Source organism: Tiliqua scincoides, chromosome 5, assembly GCF_035046505.1.
Source record: "Tiliqua scincoides isolate rTilSci1 chromosome 5, rTilSci1.hap2, whole genome shotgun sequence".
Lineage (NCBI taxonomy): Eukaryota > Metazoa > Chordata > Lepidosauria > Squamata > Scincidae > Tiliqua > Tiliqua scincoides.
In genome coordinates, this window is record NC_089825.1 from 51,293,733 (window position 1) to 51,315,257 (window position 21,525).

The 21,525-nt window shown below is 44.8% G+C and overlaps 1 protein-coding gene across 1 annotated transcript in view; it reads right to left on the bottom strand.

Annotated features, from left to right (window-relative positions):
- TGM4 (transglutaminase 4) overlaps positions 1-18,302 on the bottom strand; it is a 33,078-nt gene extending 14,776 nt beyond the window's left edge. The window contains exons 1-6 of the mRNA XM_066629180.1: positions 18,287-18,302; positions 5,643-5,822; positions 4,425-4,531; positions 3,474-3,603; positions 2,137-2,255; positions 670-777 (exon numbers count right to left, since the gene is read on the bottom strand). Coding sequence (XP_066485277.1) covers positions 670-777; positions 2,137-2,255; positions 3,474-3,603; positions 4,425-4,531; positions 5,643-5,822; positions 18,287-18,302 — 660 coding nt within the window. The remainder of the gene's footprint in view (positions 1-669; positions 778-2,136; positions 2,256-3,473; positions 3,604-4,424; positions 4,532-5,642; positions 5,823-18,286) is intronic.
- Between the last annotated feature and the right edge of the window lie 3,223 nt (positions 18,303-21,525).

The window sequence follows — 21,525 nt, forward strand, 5'->3', positions numbered from 1 at the left end:
GGGAGGAGGCAGGCGGAGGGTGGGGAGAGGCGTGCAGGGAGGTGGGGAGAGGATATGGGAGGCATGCCGGGGGAGGAAGCAGGGAGGGAGGGAGGCGGGACCAGTGGAGCTTCGCTCCACCAGATCCAAAGCCTGTGTCAGGTGTGCCGCCTGACATGGAGGCTTTTACCTCACCATCAACCTTTTGGTGAATTGAGTAGTCCCATTGCACACATGCCCGATCTTGTCTGATCTTGGAAGCTAAGCAGGATCAGGTCTGGTTAGTACTTGGATGGGAGACCGCCTGGGAATACCGGGTGCTGTAGGCTTATATACCATAGTCTTTCGAGACTGAAGGTTGCCAACCAGTCCCATTGCGGGCTCCTCCCTTTACCTGGGGGAAGGGAACGAAAGTCCCCTTCGCCAGAGGTGCTACCTGCAGCTGCCTTAGGCATGCAGGATGCGGCAGCAGCCATTTTCATTGTCACCGCAGCCGTGCACCCGGGCAGCTCAGGATTGGGCTCCGAGCCTCTGTGATCTAGACATTGCTCTGTATTCTAAGCCCTTTCCCATATACGTCCATTTGAGAGTAGCATATTCCAAACAAGAGATAATTGGCAGATATAGACATGGAATATCATGGTGCCATGGCCACTCTAAGTGAACAAAATGTCAAAATTAAGGACATACCAGTGCTGACATGAACCTGGTGATGATCACAGGATCTTTTCTGCTATTCAACTTGAGTTTGCCTTTGTCCAGAAGGTAAAAGCAGCAGTCCAAGACAGACTCCTCAAACTGTTTGTAGTTGGAGAAGCAAAGTTACTTTAGTATGAGTTGCTTATTATAAATCCTCTTTCTTTAATTAGCACAACATAAGGCTGCTGTTGAGATTTAAAGACTTCACTGAGAAGTCAAATTAATGCAGCATTTGTACAATGTGCTCTGTTGACCACCAATAAAAAGGGGATCGACTGAGATCCTGGTTGCTGCTCAGCGGGGAATAAACTTAATGAGGGTACACAGACATCTCTAAGGTCAGTGCTGATGATAACTGAAATTATTTTACATAACCATCTTTGAATGTGATTTGTTCAACCACTTCGAATATAGCATTATCATTAGCAGAACATCACACTAATTCTGTTTCTAAAGACAGCAACATCTGCTGCGTGCCAACTTGTGATTGACCCCCAGTGATAGGAACGAGATGCATTTAAGTAGATCTTTCCTTTTCATGTATTAGTGATGTGGCACAAATGCAGAACTCAAGAAAGTCGGAACTGAGATGTACTCGAAAGGAAACTGAGTGTCTAAGGCTTCTCGCACAGTAGGAGCAGTGATGTCATCAACAGCAGCACTCAGATGCTGACTTTGAAATATATTCAAAGGACTTTAGCCAAGAAGAAGCATCCGGCCCAGTTGGAGTCCAACTGAGAAGTTTGCCTAGGTGCACATGTTTGTGTCTAGGTTATCAACTTTTTCAAGGGCTGCCTAAGAGCTGGAATGTAGCTCATGTTGCATTAAAGCTAAACTCCTATACAAATTTACCTGAAAGTAAGTCTTATTGAACACAGTGGAACTTACTTCTGACTAAACATATACATGCACTTTCATCTACCTATTGTATTTATCTGGGATATATTTTAATTTCATTTTTCAATTTTTATGCATCTGTTTTAAACTACTGTAAACTACTCAAAGAGTTAGGGATGTCATGGGCTGCTATTATGTCTGCCTCAGGGGAGGAAAAAAAAAGGGACCAAAAGAACCAGAGATTGGATAGACTATCTGCAGCTGGCAACTGAAGCTATGGATGAGAGCAACTGTGGCATCTGTTGTCTCACAACACTTCTTTGAGGTAGGCCACCCAGAGGACAAGGATATGTGACTGTCCACAGGTAGGTCATGGCTGTGAATCTGGGCCAAGCCCAACTTGCTTTCAACTGCATCACACGGGCTCCTTGTTCCACAGAAGAAGAAACTGCTGAAAAGGCTACATTCTCTTACACCAACAGGCATTTAGTCCGCAAAGCGTATCAACTTATCCAATCTGTTTCCACCATTTGACATTCACATTTATCTTACTCAGCAGCATAACAATGCATACTGACGTGTAAGGGACAGATAAGAAGAAAGAAATATGTGATGTTTTACCTGCCCAAAATTCCAAGGTCTTTCACCAATATTTTTTGCTGAACCAACATAGAGATAGCCGGTGTCGTTGAGCACGTACTCAGTTCTCTCAGCATCACTGGGCATGAAAACAGAATCAGCTAAAAGCAAACAAATGAATGCATTATTTTTTTCCAGTCAATTGACAGAAAGTCTGGTGGAAAGAGCAACCCTTATGGTGGAGTGAACTTGCAATTGTCACACTGAAAGAGGTGGAAATACATGTAAAATTGATGGACCAAAATCCAAAGGGATTCTGACAAAGGGATTCTATTATTAACTGGTGATCTGGTTTCTTGGTTCTAAATACAGATTCCCAAAAAGATTGTTGCAGGATAGTAAGTTGCATATTTGTCTTTGTTAGTGTGCTTCTGGTGATCAAGGGTTTCCTCTATAAAGCTTTTTTTGTTGCTTAGGGGTGCTCAAACTTTCAACTTTAGGGATGCTGGACCTTTAACAAGTATATAGAAGAGAGAATTTCAGCAGGTGCAACTTGTCATCCCACAGATGACAAGCTGCACCTGCTGAAATTATCTCTCCTACACAATTTTAAAGGTCCAGGGTCCCTAAAGTTGAAAGTTTGAGCACCCCTGCTTAAAGTGATAGAATTTGACTCTGTGGGATTCCCTAGGAAACAGACTATTCCTCTGTGTATATGGAATGGCTAGCCAAAGAGGATAATGGTGGTGGCGGCAAACATTAATGACCTTGGAATGTACCACATGGAATTGTACCACATGGTAATCTAGAGTTGACCTGATTAAGCATGCCGGTATAAAGAAAGCTGCCAGGGACAAACAGGAAAAGCATGACTAGGAGAAAAGCCCAGACCTGTATAATGACTAACAGAACCATGTGGAGACACTCAGAATCTTAAGGGGGAGACAGTTGGAAGGTGCAACAGGAAGTCTTAAGGCAGGGCCAGTTCCCCCACTGCAGCTTAAGGAGAGCAGACTTGCAGGAAAAGAGTTATAACACAGCTAAAGATCTTACCTCCAACCTTATGGCTGCAAGTGCTTTGTGTTAATGGAAGAAGATCTTCGTGGCAGAGTGTTGTATGAACCAGAGCTCTGTTTTCAGTGTGTGATTTTCTGATGCATTGTATCCTTGCATGTACCTAACCCTCCCATGTGGTATAACGGTTATGAGAATAGCAACCATAGTAAGGCTACCACACCTTGATATTCTTATTGTACTGTTGTACTTCTTGTTGGACCTTTGAAAAACCAAGTGTCACAGCTTGTAGAAGAACACTAAATGGAAAATCTCTTTCAGTTAACCTTATATAGTAGCCACAGAACTAAAGCCATAGTGATTACCTTCACACCAAGGGTTGAACAAAAGGTACACAAAGTTCTTTTCCGGACTGTAAATGTTGGGCCCTGTTTTCACACTTAGAAGGTATTTTCCAATAATTGCATCTGCTGAAGGGGTCACATCAATCAGGCACTAAGAAAAAAGATAAGATCTTCATGATAGTACAATAACTTTTATTATAATTAGACATCCCATTGTTCTGTGTGTAAATGTGGACAAGCCCAAGTTTAGTGCATGCCTCAATTCACAGGTGAACCCAATGGTTGTCTATGGCTCATTAGGTGCTTGAAACAGTTTTTTTAACCATACTTCTGTCTATCATTTGTTGGAATAAAGCAGCCAAAAAGGATGCTCAAGCTCAGATATGATAAAATGAAATCAAACCATCGGTTGCATGGATAATTCTCAAATAGTCACATGATAGACAAAGGGGGAACATGGCCAGTTTTTGAATGCATCACTAAGACAATATGAATTTGGCAAGATCAGATTTAACTTGGCCCAATTTCTATGCCCTTGTAAAAGGGCCTTTAATAACAATGAATCTCCCAGACCGGTTCCTGCCCTCTCCTCACCCTGGACCGCCTTCCCCCACCTTGAAAGCCCTTAACATCGCCCAGGGCTCTTACCTTGTTCTGAGCAGTGTCTGTCTGGTGCTGGGCCAGTGCCAATGCTCCTTCCTCACAGGGTGACATAAACGTGCTTTAAGACACATTTATGACACCTGGTGCTGGCACTGGATCTCAGCGCCAGCACTGGAGGCCCATTGGATTGGGCCCTTATTAACAGGGGTTTTTGTTTGTTTGTTTGTTGGCTACGTAAACTGCTTTGTGAACTCTTTTTGTTGAAAAGCAGTATATAAGTATCCATAATAGTAATAGTAATAATACAGTATAAATCAAGGGTTGTTTTAGCTGGACCTTTCAACCTGGGATATTCCAAGGCTAAAGTACCTCTTTTCCATTTGTTTGGCAGATGGTTGTGTGCCAGGGATTAACAGGCTGTTCTAGCCCCGTTTTCAAGGATAAAAGTGTCCCATTGGATTTCATCGGTTTTTCACCTGGAAGAATACAAAAGCAGAAAGAGTAAAGTTACAGTGTAAGAGAGAGTGGCTGGTTTACTAGATACCTAGTTAGTTATGTTTGGCTTATACACTGTTGGAGTAGGATCCTGACACTGTGCTAGATTGGTTGTGAGAGCAGATCCAGTATAATAAATCATTTAAACAAGATGTAGCTTTTATATAGCTCTTTCTGAATGTGCAAAGCACTTCACATTTAGGATCTTGCTGTTGTCCCTACAACAATCCTGTAAGGTAGGCAAACTGGAATTGAAAAGGAGGAGGTTGCCTAAGTCCACCTAGTGAGTTCGTGGTAGAGGCAAGTCCTGATTTTGTACGTCAGTCTCGTAATCATTATGCTTACATAATGGCAAGAATCACTCTTTAAAAGAATAAAAGCACCAAAATTTTACCCCTTGTGGTAAATGATCAAAAATAACTTGCTTCAGATATCAGAGGATGATTTGAGAGCACATGTTCCTGTTAATTTATTATAACTAAACCAGTCTTGTTTGGTCAGTACTTACATAGGACACAAGTTGGAGACCCCATGGAAGAAAAGTAGGATAGGAGTTCAATATGTGTTTCCACTTGCAGTTCCCTTGCTCCTTAATGGGACATTCTTCTTTCCCTTTTGAACACCTTACAGCCCAATCCTAACTAGCTTTCCAGCACTGATACAGCTGTGCTAATGGGGCATGTGCTACATCCTACAGGGGGGTGGGGGAGTCATGGAGGCCTCTTCAAAGTAAGGGAACATTTGTTCCCTTATCTTGGAGCTACATTGCCGCTTCATCGGTGCTGGAAAGTTGGTTAGGAATGGCTGTAAGTCCTGTCAAAAAAATATTTAAATTCCAGCACACTGACTGAACAAAGAATGGCAACTCAAAGGCCAGTGCAGAAGTGATGTTGAAATTGCAATAAACCTCCCTTCAATTTTTAACTATGAAACTGTCCAGAACATTAAATAATTTTTTTCAAATCTTGAAATTTGCACAATCTATTCTGATTAGTGTTTTCAGACTGAAAGCAGTCTTCAACATACAAAAATCTTTGTTACTGCTTGTTTCCTAGAGACATACTATGATGAACAAGACAGTGATATGCTTACCGATGCTAAATCGAAGTGTGATTTTATCATTGGCCTTCGGCTCCCTGTTGAATTTCACCTTCAGTTGAAATTTCTGCCCACGCCTCACAATCAGGCTTGGGATGTTGTAGTCTTTGGTATGATGGGAATGGGAATTTTGTTCTTTTAGGAAATCAACTCCAACAGCCTGCAGAGGACCTTCTGGAAAGGATGACAAAGCAGGAAGAAAGATATATATATTATTTTCAGCCACCGGGTAGATGGGACTCGTCAGCCTGGGAAGGCAGCTCATCTGAGAGAAGGAAAACTCTGATCCCAAACCTCCACTGCCTTATGGCTACATCCAGTTATGGAAAAGGCTTCAGCAGTCAACCTCAAGGCAAAATCCAAAGCCGGAGTCCCCGAGGCAGTTCATGGCTGAACACAGTGACGTTCTGGTAACTCCTGCGATGCTGCTGGAACCAACCATATTGGCTTCTGCCTTTCCATTGGACCATTTCAGCGACGTGGAGAGGGGGGATTTGCTGCATGGTCAACAGTCTATCCTCCATATCTACCTTACCCAGGCTTCGCGCACTGGAGAGGACACTCTGTTCCAGAACCACCATTCAGAGCGCGATACCATAGTCTTCCGAGACTGAAGGTTGCCAACAAACTCATTGTAAGAGAGAGGAATCTCATTCAGCTTGACTTTTTTGCAGATGCTAGAAGCCAAACATTGCATAACTCTGATTTCTCATGGAGAGGTGTATTGGAATCACGGAAGATATTGCTAGGAGTGATTTTCAACTTTTTCACCTCAGGGCACATTGGCAAGGCAATAAAATAGTCAAGGCACACCATCGGTTTTTTTTACAATTGACAAGGTATACTGTGCTGTCAATGAGGGGCTCACATCCTCCAATGGCCCTATTAATGAATGACCCTCTCTCAAATTCCCATGGCACACCTGGGGACCATTTGCGGCACACCAGTGTGCCATGGCACAGTGGTTGAAAATGGCTGTATTACAGGGATAAAAGCAGCAGCTGGGGCAGTGAGAGTTTGTGGGTTGGAGAGTGAATGGAGGAGGGAAAGGAAACTTGCTGGCATATTGGACTGACTTTCTAGCACACTGATGGACTGGTGGACAAACAATAAACTGGCACACTGACTGATGGACTAACCAAACAGACTGCTGAGTGGTGCTGCTGTAACCTGAAAGAACTGCTGCTGGGAGAACTGGGAGGAGGGACCCTGCAGCCACCTACTAGTCACCTTCCTGCTGGTGCTGGGGTTTGGCAGTAGGTGTATACGCTGCTGGAGCTAGCTGTGCTTAGGCCAGAGAGGAGCTCATTACCTGGAAGGGGGCATAAGTTCTCTAGGCCAAGGTCAGAACAGGAATTTGGCAAAACATTTTAAGGAGTTTGATACAAATTTAAAAGAATATTCTTGTCTTCTGACTAGTGACCCAATCCTAAGAAGAGCCTGCACTGGGGGAAAGTGATTTCTGCCAGCTGTAAAGCACTGTAAAGTGCTTTGTGATAGAACAATGTTTAACCATGCCTTCCTCTGATGTTGGTGGTCATTGGGAAGCCTGCCAGAGCAGGTAAGTCCAGCAGGGATGGGGGAGGGCAGGGAGTGGGTTTAATGGGGCAGGGAAGGGCGGATCAGATCCAGGAGGGGTGGGATTGGCAGCACCACTGTGTGCCACATCCAAGCCCCCTTCCTGGGCCTGATCCACCTGCACGGATCAATGTGGACTTGCACCAGCAATATCACTAGTGCTGGTCCAAGTTGACCCATTGCAGCTGCTGGGGCTTACCCGGGGGCAAGGGGACAAATGCCTCCTTACCCCAAGGAAAGCTGCAGCAGGCAAATATACCCTGCAAAATGCAGCGTAGCCCAATTCTGCACCAGCACCACTGCATCACTATGTAGGGGTTTAGATAAGGTTGGGATGTTGAGCTTTAAATTGTGATTTTCTTTTCTGCCACATCCCTTTCGGCCAGCTGCCACCCATTTTCTATATGTACAGTTTCACCAGCTGCACAAAGGATGCGCAGATTATGCTTTATGCAGCCCAGTTGTGATGGCTGACTGCCAATGGAACAAGATACCATATATACTCATGTATAAATTGAAAAAAATTATGTTTAAAAATGGACCCTGGAAACGGGCCAACTTGTACACGAGTCAATACAGTGAATGAAGCTTCTAAGAGCAGCTGCCTGGTGAGGTGGGGGTGGGACTGGGCTGAGAAGCAGGACAGAGGGGGAGGGTGAAGAAAAAAGGAGCACTTTTACTTACCAGTTATTGTTCAGAGGCAGCAATGATAAAAGGTAGCCATTTTAGCTTCTTTTCCAAACAGGAAGAGAAGTGAAGGCGCTTATGGGAAATTCTGTATAAGGGCTGCTGCTATGGAAGTGCAGCATTGTACTCCACACAAAGCATACAACTCCTGAAGCACCCATCTCCTTTCCTATTTGGAGGAGAAGGTTTAATGATGTGGTGATGGCATCTGGCCTGGACGCCTTTAAAAAGGGATTGGACAAGTTTCTGGAGGAAAAATCCATTATGGGTTACAAGCCATGATATGTATGTGCAACCTCCTGATTTTAGAAATGAGCTATGTCAGAATGCCAGATGCAATGGAGGGCACCAGGATGCAGGTCTCCTGTTATCTGGTGTGCTCCATACAGGAAGCTGGACTAGATGGGCCTATGGCCTGATCCAGTGGGGCTGTTCTTATGTTAATGGCTCCTTTTTCCCCTTTTTCTTTTTGGCTTTTTGCTTCTGCGTCAGAACAATTCCTGATAAGTCACTTTCAAAGCATTTCACACACCCCCAAGTTTAACCCCTTCCCCCCCCCACTGATCCAAGGGTCATAGAAAATTCCATGATATTTTTTCCCCTCAAAAGCTGCCCTCAACTTATCTGTGAGGTCAACTTATAGGCAAACATCTACGGTATTTGCCTCAGTTGCACGAACTTTGTCCGTGGGAAACATCTTAGCTACTCCTTGAACCAGAAGTCAGCAGCCTTGCCCTGACACCACACATTATGGTGCCTGATATACATGCTGGTTGTTTGTCACCTGGGGACTTTCTTTCCAGGAAAATCTTGCATGTTCAAAATGCTGTGTAAACGGTGCTCCCACCAAATAGGAATGCTATTTCATTGCACTTTTAGTTCAGCATACGGATTATGAAGAGTAAGCTTATATTTGGGGGTCTTATAATTGGTTTTAAAGGGAGAAAAATGGGTTATTCAGTACTGGATAGAAAAGTACTGAAAAGAAAAGGCTTTGGGGGGGGTTACTACTTCCATTTAGTCTTAGTACAGGGGTGCTCAAACTTTCAACTTTAGGGATGCTGGACCTTTAACAAGTGTATAGAAGAGAGAATTTCAACAGGTGCAACTTGTCATCTCACAGATGACAAGCTGCACCTGCTGAAATTATCTCTCCTACACAATTTTAAAGGTGCAGGATCCCTAAAGTTGAAAGTTTGAGCACCCCTGTCTTAGTATAACAAGTATGGGGAAGAGATCACAGCCATTGTGTTGCCCTAGATCAGGGGTGCTCAAACTTTCAACTTTAGGGATACTGGACCTTTAACAAGTGTATAGAAGAGAGAATTTCAGCAGGTGCAACTTGTCGTCCCACAGATGACAAGCTGCACCTGCTGAAATTATCTCTCCTACACAATTTTAAAGGTCCAGGATCCCTAAAGTTGAAAGTTTGAGCACCCCTGCCCTAGATTGTACCATGACAGCAGCCCAGACGCTTTTCAGTTTAAATCTGATACAACCCTTTGAACGTTACCACTTGTGAAAAAGGGTCGAAATGACAAAAAAAGCCTCTGGAATTCCATGCCTGTAATTAGTGCCTACGGCAATTTATTTAACATTGTTTGGTCACAGGAGTGGCAGAGTTCCTTTCTGAAGGAAATAAAGAGGGCATTCCTAATGTGTCTGTTTTCCATTAAATAAACAAAAAATGAATAGGAAATGCAAGCTGTTAACTTGGTAGCAGCAAAATTCATAGGGGAAAAATGTTTCTCTATGACCCATCATGTATTGCTTGCTCCTTACCAATGTGCACATTGCCAGCAAAAGACAATATGCTCTATGCCTGTGTTTCTCAAACTGTGCATTTGGACCCACTAGGTGGGTCCCCATTCATTTCAATATTTTATTTTTAATAGATTAGACTTGATGCTACCATGGTATGTGACTGCATTTGGGGAAATGTTACACACCTGTACTTTTAATATTCTTTTAACAATGACAGTCAATGGGACTTACTCCTGGGTAAGTGTGGGTAGGATTATGGCCTAGGATTGTTAAAAATTTTCCTGTTTGATTTTGTCACTTCTGGTCATGACATCACTTCTGGTGGGTACTGACAGATTCTCATTCTGAAAAGTGGGTCCTGGTGCTAAATGTGAGACAATGCTTTCCCCTGATTATATCAATTTCACTAGGGAGATGGCAGATGGGGGTGTAGAAGATTCTCTTTAGGCTAACACCCTGGGCTAGTTGCAGGGCAATATGGGACAGGTTAGGTAGGTGATGGAGTGTCTTTTCTAGAAGTAGTTGGTGATGGTATACATTTCAAGCAGAACTAGCATCACGTGCAAATGGGGGCAATGATTCCATCTTTTACCAGGTTGCAGATTGTAGCTGCAGGCATCACTTCATTGGGTGCTGGGTTATTGCCAATGGATGGCTCCAGCATGCAGTCTGGAGACAACAGTGATAGAACAATGAACCATATAGGTCAGGTGAGCTAGTTCCACCTGTTTGCACATATAAACAAGTGTTCCCCTCTGCCATTGGAATGGGTGGTAAGTGAGAAATTCAACCTCCTGCAAGGTAGGAAGGGAAATATGGGGAAGAAATCTGACCTCTACCCCACCCCTCCAAAGACAGTCAAGCACTGGTGAATAGACAGTGCAGGGCCTCTGCCATGTTGTTGAGTAGTAGGAATCAGTATTGGATGCTGCTGTTGGAAGTAAGGAGATATTGGCCCATGGAAAGGTGCAGTCTGAAGAACTAGAGAATGACTAATTATGGGGCTGAGGCACCCAGTTGCATCCTTACACAAGTCTTCAGGTGCCACAAGAGACAACATCACACTGGGTGCAAGAGCTGCAAAGTAGTCATGTTTTAAATACATTTTGTACAGATACAAAATGGATGTTTTGCTTTGGACTTCTTGCTTGTTGGCACAGGCATGATGGCAAAACCAGACAGGACACTTACTTCTAATCTATTAAGCACCCCATCTTTGTGTTCCCTTTCTGTGCTTGCAGTCAGTAGTTACATTAAATATTTGCTGCTCCTGACAACCACAAACATATTTGCACCATAACCTCCACAGTGTGGAAAGTGACAACAATTACTGGAAGGTGAGGGGAAGAAGAAGCCTGCAAAGTGGAACTTCTTCACCACATGTTCTGGGCAGTAAAAATAGGGTCATAAGGCCTGATGATGCTGGACTCAGACTGAACCTTGCACTGAAAAGGATGCTTTTCTTGATATCAGAAAAGCATCAGACTTGAAGGGTTAGTAAGGAAGGAGGTGCAAGAGCAACTTCAGCTAAAGCCTGCCTGACTTTACCCTGTAGCCATATCAAATACTACTTCACATTTGCACAGCACTTTTTGAGTGTGCAAAGTGTTCCATAGGTACTGTATGAACTTGAGGCTGCTCTTAGAGCAACCCTGTGAAGATAAGTGAGTGTTATTATCCCCGGATCCCAAAGGATCTCCTCTATGGAGAACTCGTGCAAGGAAAGCGCCCTACAGGTAGACCACAGCTGCGATACAAGGACATCTGCAAGAGGGATCTGAAGGCCTTAGGGATGGACCTCAACAAGTGGGAAACCCTGGCCTCTGAGCGGCCCGCTTGGAGGCAGGCTGTGCAGCATGGCCTTTCCCAGTTTGAAGAGACACTTTGCCAACAGTCTGAGGCTAAGAGGCAAAGAAGGAAGGCCCATAGCCAGGGAGACAGACCAGGGACAGACTGCACTTGCTCCCGGTGTGGAAGGGATTGTCACTCCCGGATTGGCCTTTTCAGCCACACTAGACGCTGTGCCAGAACCACCTTTCAGAGCGCGATACCATAGTCTTTCGAGACTGAAGGTTGCCAATATGCTATTATCCCTGTATAGCCGTAGGCAGGAATGGCTTGCCTAAGGCCACCAAGTGGCAGAAGAAAGATTCAAACCAGCAAAGTCCTGATTTGTAATGCATTCTTTTAGCCACTATGCTACACCAGCTCTCTCACTGTCATCTCTAACAGTCCATGGGATATGACCTTAGTGTTTGCATTCTTCCAACCAAATTTACTGTGATGTGGCAATTCCGTGATTAAAATTCTCAATATTTTTTTTTTCAAAAAGTGGCTGCAGGGCGGGGTGGGATTTGGCCCCTTGCCCCAGAGCCCTGATCCAAACTCCTCCCTCCCCCACAGCTACTGTTTGACAAAGGACATGCTGAAATGAGTCCAAGCTCTGGAATTTTCTTGTTACCATATCTAAAACCAATCCCACATTTAACTCTTCTTCTGCAGCAGTCACAAGAACACAAACTGAGGGGTGCATACCAGAGTCTGATCCAATTCCCACTGAAGACCATGCAGATTTCTCCACTGCTTCAATACAAACTTTGACCCAGGTTTCCTAACATTATTTGACAGCTTAAATCAGGGGTGGTCAAACTGTGGCTTGGGAACCACATGTTTCTCTTTGATATACTGCAGCCATTTTCAACCACTGTGCCGTGGCACACTGGTGTGCTGCGAATGGTCCCCAGGTGTGCTGCGGGAATTTGGGAGAGGGTCATTTATCAATAGGACCATTGGGCGATGTGAGCCCCCACTGACAGCATAGTGTGCCTTGTCAATTATCAAAAAACTGATGGTGTGCCTTGACCAGTGCATTGCCAGTGTGCCGCTAGATGAAAATGGCTGAAAATCACTGATATACTGTATAATGTGCAGCTCTTGGAAATGTGTTGGCTGAGCTCCTTTTTGCATCATAATCAGTGGTGGGATTCAAATAAATTAGCAACAGGTTCTATGTCCTAATGAACAATAAGGAACTCAGCTTCAATTGACTGCCGCAAAGGACGTTGAAAGACTACGGCTGCACTCCTATACTGTACAGTACACACTTTCCTGGGAGTAAGTCCCATTGAACATAATGGGACTTACTTCTGAGTAGACAGTCATAGGATTGCACTGTAACTTTAACCCAATGTCTAAATCCAAATGGCAAGTCTGCAATTCTGTCCTCTGTAGTCACACTTACAGGCCTCTGGCCACTAGTTTCCAATGAGGATAAACATGCGGCTGAAATGCACACTTCAAATGGACATTTTTCTTGAATTCTCAAGGCAGTTGTATAATGAAATCAGGAAGGCACCAAGAAGAGGAGGTGGGAACTGCCAGGGCTCCAGGTTACCAACCTCTGGACACACCACAGCAGCATAGCACCTTCACATCTGCACAAACCAACTTGCTGCACTGAGCTTTGAGCTGGGCCACCTTCCTTCTCAGTGGGAACTTGGTGATTTTTACCAGAGCAGTCAATCCTCTCAAGGATCTGGTTCACTTTTAGTGGTGAACATCTGGTCAGCAAAAGTGCACTGAACACATAGTCTGACACCTCATCATCAACCAAAAGCAACAACAGCACAGTAACATCTTTACATCTTCCCTTCTTTTTTGTTCTATTACAACATTCCTCAGCATCTGCCTCTCGCTATTGTGCATGGCCCACCTCTGGGAAGTACAACTGGAAGTAACTGGAATGACTTTATCACCAGTTATTTCCATACTAAGAGGCCAGACATGATGCAACAAACCACAATAAGAGGCTCAGGCTACAATCCTATCCACTTTTTCCTGGTAATAAGTCCCATTGACTATAATGGAACTTACTTCTGAGTAGACATGCATAGGATTGGGCTCCCAGGGTAGATGGGAGGGCTTTTTTGAGTACAAGAAAAGCAGAACTGAGCCTCCTACCACTGTTTGTTGCATCATATTGCTGGTCCCACTGCCAGGCAGTGGAGGTCTGGGGGGGGTGTCCCGCCATGAGTACGACTGGGCACTACCTCAAGTACCACTGGTGGTATGAGTACTACTGGTTGAGAAATGCTGCTCTATTCCTTTTACCACCCAGCCCCAAAAAGAATTCCAGTGAACTCTAAAGCTTCCCCCTCCAACTCTGCAATCCAATGCACGTCTACTCAGAAGCCCAACAAGTTCAAGGGGAGTTGTTGACTTCCAGGGTTTGAGAGAGAATGGCAGCCTTGAAGGACAGTTTCACTAATGAGCAAAAAAGTACTATGAGGGGACTGTTCTTCTAGGTTGCTTTCTGACAGGCAACAGCAGATACCCATCACTTTGGTCTACTCTAGTGGCAATTCTCCCACAAGTTTGAGGGCTGCTACTGACCAGGAAGTGCAAAGCAGGGGCCTGCAGTGGGTGGGGAGGCAGGTGAGGCAGAACCTCCCCACCACAGTCCTTTGAAAGTGTTGCAGCTGTGTAGGTGCCCAAGCACCCACAACCCAGCCTAAAAATGAAAATTAACAGCACATGTAACAAGCCTTGCAGGTTTTGAGGTTCACCCTGATCACAAGTTCTTCCCAGTGCTTCTCCAGTTCTTCTTCATTAGGTGATAAGACCTAAACCCAATTTGCAAACTTGTTCAAAAAATCTTCAATTTCTAGTCAGCCTGCCATTTCACTTGTGGGGGGGTGGGGGTGGGGGTGGGGGTGGGGAGGGAGAATAACCTAAAGGAACTTTTCTGCTAGAGAAGGAGCAATGCTAACTGTACCATCCTCAGCACACTTACCTGGGAATAGCAGCCCAATCCTATGCAAGCCTACACAGGAGTAAATCACATTATATAGTCAATTGGGCTTGCTTCGCAGGTGTGAGTAGGATTGCAGCCTAAGGGCTATCCAACTTTCCAGAGCCAATGCAGCCACATTGCAGTCCTGAGGTAAGGGAACAAACATTCCCTTGTCACAAGGAGACCTCCAGGACTTGGTGCTGAAAAGTTACAGTTAAGAGGACTTGGGACCTAATCCTATCCAATTTTCCAGTGCCAGTGCAGCTGTATCAATAGCGCATGCACTGCATCCTGTGGTGGGGGGCAGGGAACATTTGTTCCCATACCTCAGGGCTGCATTGTGACTGCACAGGTGCTAGAAGAGAGCCTCACTGAGCACAATAGGACTTACTTCTGAGTAGACATGCATAGGATTGTGCCCTAAGGCTGCAATCCTACTTCCACTTTCCTGGGAATAAGCCCCATTGGCTATAATGAGATTTACTTCTGAGTAGATATGCATAGGATTCTGTTCAAAGGCTGCAATCCTATCCACACTTTCCTGGGAGTAAGACCCATTGAACACAACAGGACTTACTTCTGAGAAGACCTGCATAGGATTGTACCCTTAATGAAGTAATGTTTTGTGCCACATTCCTGCCTTTTTTTAACCTGAGGAATTTCAGCTGTGGGACCTCTATGTGTCTGATAGTGTATTATACAATCGTTGTGTAAAACACATTGTATTGCAATGAAAAGATCCCAGGCACAAAACTGCATTCCCAAACCCCAAGGATGAAAACCAACCCCATGGTGCAGTCCTGTGCTTGTGGGAAGTAAGAGCACAATCCCTATGCCCGTCTACTCAGAAGTAAGTCCCATTATAGTCAACAGAGCTTACTGTAGCTTGAGAGCCCAAGCCTATGCATGTCTACTCATTATAGAGTCTCTTTATAGCCAAAGGGGCTTACTCGCAGGAAAGTGTGGCTAGGACTGCAGCCTTTGAGCACAATCCTATGCATGTCTACTCAGGAGTAAGTCATTATAGCCAAAGGGGCTTTCTCGCAGGAAAGTGTGGCTAGGACTGCAGCCTTTGAGCACAATCCTATGCATGTCTACTCAGGAGTAAGTCATTATAGCCAAAGGGGCTTACTCCCAGGAAAGTGTGGATAGGATCGCAGCCTCAGTGATGAGGATGAGATGCTTCCTTCCTTCACCTTCTGATTGACAGTGGCTGCAATCCTAACCACACTTTCCTGAGAGTAAGCCCCATTGAACAAAATAGGAGTTACTTCTGAGTAGACCTGGTTAGGATTGTGCTCAGTGCCTACCCAGAGGTAAGTTCCATTGTGTGTCCATGGACGTGCGGGAGGAGGGGTGCTTGCCCTCAGGGGCAGCGGGGGCTCTTTGGGCAGGAGCTGCTCCGGCACCCTCCTCTTTGTCCCGCCCACGCCCCCAACCCACCGCGAGAGCTGAGCCCAAGGAGCCTCCAGGCGCAGGAGCAGTCTACTCGCCAGTCAGCCAGCTGGGCAGGGGAGGTGTGGGGCAGGCAGCTGGGCTGCTTCTCTCACCCTAGTCAGCAGGCTTTATCTGGGGGCGTGCGTCACGGGAGACTCCAGTTGGCCGCGTCTGGCTCGCCCCTTCAGCCCCAGCAGCCTCAGCACCCGCTGGGAGCGACCCACTTTCCCCTGGGAGGGGTTGGCCCCGCACGGCTGCTGCCCCCAGGAGGGTTAGCCCTGACATTTCAAGGCGTGAGCTCCCTGGCCAGCAAACGGTTCTTAGAACCAACAGCTGGATTAGGTACGGGTTCTATAGAATAGGTGAGAACCTGCTGAATCCCACCACTGATCACAATTATTATAAAAGGTAAATTTAAAAAAAAATTCAAGCTTTATATTTACCAGGTATAAACTGAGAGCCACTAGATTGAAACATCAATGTGATGTTCATGGCAAAAAAATATATTTATGGATTTAAATGCTTTTTAAATATTGTGGGTCTCAAACATCTCTCTCCCTCTCTCTCTGCTCTCAAACATCTGAGGTTTATTGTATGTGGCTCCTATGTTAGGCAAGTTTGGTTAACCTGGCTTAAATTAATAAATATTGAAGCTTGAGTCTGCTTGTGAGCAGAAAAATGCAGTGGCAGTTGTGATGAAAACCCTGACAGATACAGAGCCTTTCTGAAGATTCATGGCAAGTGTGACCTGACTACCATTTAGCCTAACATGCGCTGGAAATAGGCAGGCCAGTGGGCCTGCACTGCATCCAGAACAAGTTTGGGGTCAAAAGTAGTACAGCCCAAAGCAAGGGGAAACCTTTCTCCTTACCCCATGTCACACTGCAGTGGCCCTAATGGGTCTATTTGGATCTGTACCACCTAATGAGGTGGCGCAGATCCAAGCAGAATGGAGTGACCAGGGCCACTTCGCATCACTCAGGAATGGGGCTAGGATTCGGCCTAGCTGCCAGATCCTGCCCTGGCCTCCCACTCCCCACCCACCCACCCCCAGGAATGCCTGCTGCCTGCCCTCCCTGCTTCAAAATGCCTCCTTCCCCACCCCTCAACCCCTGTGTCAGCCAACACAAGTCACCTTCTCCCTGAGGCTTAAGTCGGTGCAGAGAGACAGGCACACATTCATGCACCAGCCTATCTCCCTTCAAAGAGCGAAAATGTGCTTTATGGCACTTTTGAGACACTCCTTGGCTGGCACAAGGGACTTGCGTTGGCTCAAGTGCCTCTCAGGATTGCGTCCTATGTGTTATTCATCAACAGTAGCCTATGGTATTGAGCTGAGGATCTCATACCTGGCAAAGAATGTCCTCTATCACTGAGCTACGGTCTATTCTTTGTAAAAGTACAGCCCCCTTTCCCCCATATTGCATGGCCTTTATGTGCAAAACTCATTATGCAGAAACAGGAATATAAAAATATTCTGACAAACTTTCAAATGCTTTCTGCCTTTTAAAAATGCAATGTATTCAAATTTAATAACTTCAAAGTAAAGCAGTTGTCTAATTGCTCCACTGTAATCCAAGCTCTGATTTAGACTTTGTTCATGCTGGTTTGATCAAGCCAAGTGTTTTATAGCACTAAACAACAAGAGGAGAAAGTTGCAGAAATGGTTGAAGCTAGAGGTGGTGGTGCTTAGTTTGTCCCTGCTAGGCTTGACTCCTTCTCCCTGGCATGTAGTATTTGAGATGGAGCCACATGCAGTCTCAGAGGGTACAACCCAATGACACAGGTGTTTTTGTTTTTTTAATTACGGTGAGATGTAGACCCTAAACAGCATTTGCTGTCTAGTAAGAATTGCTATAATGGATGAAAAACCACAGGCAGAGCTTCCCTATCACATCTAACACAACATTTATCAAAAGAAAAGCAACTTGCATGTTCAGCTGCAAGTGCTCCAGTGATCAATCACTGTGTAAATCACTTCTTGTGTAAATCACTTCTTACTTATACATGACTGAACATTGTGGTGGTGCAGTCAATCTTAACAGAATGGATGTTTGGGCACAATGGGTGATCACCTTTCTGGGAAGGTAGCATTCAGCCTGTACTAGATGGACTTGCATCTGTCTGTACTAGATGGACTTGCATCTGTCCTGAAGAAGCTGATTCCAAGTCATAAGAAAAAATTATGGGTCCAGGCTCTATTAAAATCTCATGGGTTGAATATCTGCTAATTAGTCAATATAGTCAGAATATCACTCAACAACTCTTTTCTCACATGTGAAGTTCCTGGTTTTATCATACAGCAGCAGAAGCTATTCAAATCACAGAACTTCAAATCATAGGCTATTCAAATCACAGGTAAGTTCACATGTGTACTTACCAGCTCCGTTACTCATGATTCTTCCTGGGCTTTGCTCCTGCAGCAGTTGCAGTGATTTCAACCAAGTGAAATAGCAGTGATTTCAACCAAGCTTTTCTGCTTTTCTGCCTTTGTTGAAAGAGCTGCCTCCTTTTTATCAGATCTCAGGAGGTGTCAAAATGTACACTGCCAAGGGGTGGTGTTTGTAAAGTGGGAGTTGATACATAGGAATGACTTGAACCTTTACACTAAGCATAAGAATGCCTTAAGAAGCCATCAGACATGCTTCATGTGTAACTCTGACAGGGTGAAATCCAATGAAAGCCACAAACATACTTTTGAGTTGTCTTTTGTAAAGGAAACAAAATATGTGAATTGGGAGTGGGATGGAATGGATACAGGTCTGTTACATGGCTCCTATCAGTAGTACCTTACTATCACAATGGCCTTTAGCTGCTGTCTAAAGGACCTTAATCCTTAAAGCAGGGGTGCTCACACTTTCAACTTTAGGGATGCTGGACCTTTAACAAGTGTATAGAAGAGAGAATTGCAGCAGGTGCAACTTGTTATCCCACAGATGACAAGCTACACCTGCTGAAATTCTCTCTTCTATACACTTGTTAAAGGTCCAGCATCCCTAAAGTTGAAAGTTTGAGCACCCCTGGTCAAGTCCATACTGAAATAGAACAAGGTGGATATTAGTTCAATGACAGCCCAATCCTATCCACACTTTCCTGGGAGTAAGCCCCATTGACTCTAATGGGACTTACTTCTGAGTAGACATGCATAGGATTGGGCTGCCAATCCTGAGATGGATTCAGGACTGAGATGAGTAATGCTATGGTCTATCTACTAAAATCCATGAGTAGCCTGTATCATTTCAGGTTGCAAGTACTTATGTTCTATAGCAGCTAGAAACCCTCCTGCAAGTAAAAAAAAATAAAATAGCACATTGAAGCCAGACCTCTTATTGGTATGCTAGTTTTTTGCTTGCAGAAAATTTTACATAGGGGAACATTCAAAACCTGACTCCCTCACCAGCAGTCTGAAGTAGTGCAGCCTGATTTACCATTTCAGGACTTGATCAATATACAGTGCAATTCTGTACATGTTTACTTCAAAGAAAATCCCACTGTGTTCTGCAGGACTTACTCTCAGGTAAATGTGTTTAGGATTGTAGCCTTAGTCCTATCTCATTCTCAGTCCTCTCATGCACAAACCAGCTCTTGGCAGACCCCATCTCATCTGACCACATCTTCTGCCTCTGACTCTTGCTGATCGATGTCTGTCTGGAACCTGATCTCAGCCTGTTTCAGCCATATCATTGATATCTGTGATTTAGGAGTCTGAAAGGAGTTTTAGGTACAGTCAGTTCTCATTATCTGCTAGGGTTAGGTTCCTGGAAAACCTAGTGGATATCATTGATAGATACCAAACCACTTAGCCTATGGGAAAAATGAGGTTAGGTTCCAGAGGACTCACTTCACCATATACTCCATGAACCTGAATCTTATCTTGAAGTCTATGGAGCTGAGTAATAGCGAGGACTCATCAATATCTGATGCTTTTTCCTCCATGCAGGCTATCCTTCAACTTGCTGAAAGTCGCTGGCTGTAATGGAAATGTGCAAGATACTAGAGGAGATAGGATGTGGTGTCAGCAGTGGTCCCTTTAAGGGTTAAGGCTTGGGCATTCACAGCAGGGGTGTGCTGTTTAGCTGCAGCCACTTGAAGGCAATAGGGCCCTCAGGCATAAAAGCTCCTGATAAAAGGGAGAGTTTGGGGGGGGGGTAGTAGAAGAATGAGATTGGATTAATGGACTACTGGAGCTGCTGATGGACTGATGTGTGAATGGATTTTGGAGGCTGCTAGAGCAGAAACTGCTGGAGACACTGAGATTGGTGTTTGGCTGCTATGCCTAAGCCCTGCACAGGACCAACTTGCTGCTGTAGTGGTGGGAGGAATTGCTGGCAGGAGAGGGGAGGAAGGAGGGCCTCTGCAGGTGGAATAGGCAAGCTACCCTGGTGGTGGGGTCCAGCAGTGCTGCAGGGCAGGGTCATTTCTGAGGAAAGAAGGGGAGCTAATTAGCTTAAAGTGGGCATAATTCTCCAGGTGGAGCTTGGACTGGGAATCTGGTAGAACACTGGCCCACTAATGAGGCCTCCATTAAGCAATGGGGAAGGGTTGCTTCATTCTTCTTCCTCTTCCACCAGACTCTTGTCACCTTCCCTGCGCTTGCTCTCGGGTAGTCTCCCAGAGACCTCACATCATAGGCCTCTAATCATCACCAGAGTTGTAAAGGTTCAGCTTGAATCCTGGAGATGGTGGGGCAAGTCTAGAAGCAGACACAAATGTATCTGACAATTCTCCATGTGCCAATTTCAGTGCCTGTTTGATGTGGAAATTGACTCAATCCAGACAACTTTGAAAAAGCTAAGAGTATAATTGACTGGATGCGATTAATCAGCCATATGCTGTCGCTTCCTCTCCTCCCTGTACGGTGCCAGTGGTGCCTTCTGCCCAAGAGGAGGCCACTTTCTCTTCCCACAACCTCTCTCACCTCCACCTGCCTTTTTGTAGCTGTGCTAAGCCCCCCCCCCATGTGCACTGGCACAGAATTCACAGATATTGAGAACAGAGTTGTGGATAATGTGAGGTAGGTGGCAAATCTGCCCCTCGCAGATAAACAAATTCACGGATAGCCAATTTGCATATAAAGAGAACTGACTGAATAATTCTATATAAAACCAAGCTCCATAAAGCAAGATTAAAGTTAAAATAGCTACTTGGAAAGTAACTTTTATAACACATTATTAAACATCACTTAACTTTCTACTTTATAACAGAAAGCATAGAGGTCCATGAACAAAGAGACCCCCCTTCTCCAAGACATTAGAGGAGTCAGTGAAACACAGATGCCATATCTCTTAAGAACATAAATCCAGATGAGTAGAAAGGAATTCAAGGAAACCCTTGAAACCTGGAGTACAGGCTGGCACCAGACAGGGAAGCCTCAAAACTGTTCAGGTCCTCAGTCTGCCTTGGATATCACTGCCTGGAACATTTTAGCGCAAATATAATCCAGAATACCCTCACTAGCACGCTATTGGTGATAACACAGTTATGTGTACAAATGTATATCATTCTTAGAAGAAATATATTAGGTTAATGCTTAAAATGTATAATGTATAAAAACCATTCCAGTAAGGCCTTGTGGCATGCAAGCTTCGTAGACATAAATCTCTCGCATCTTATTATGCA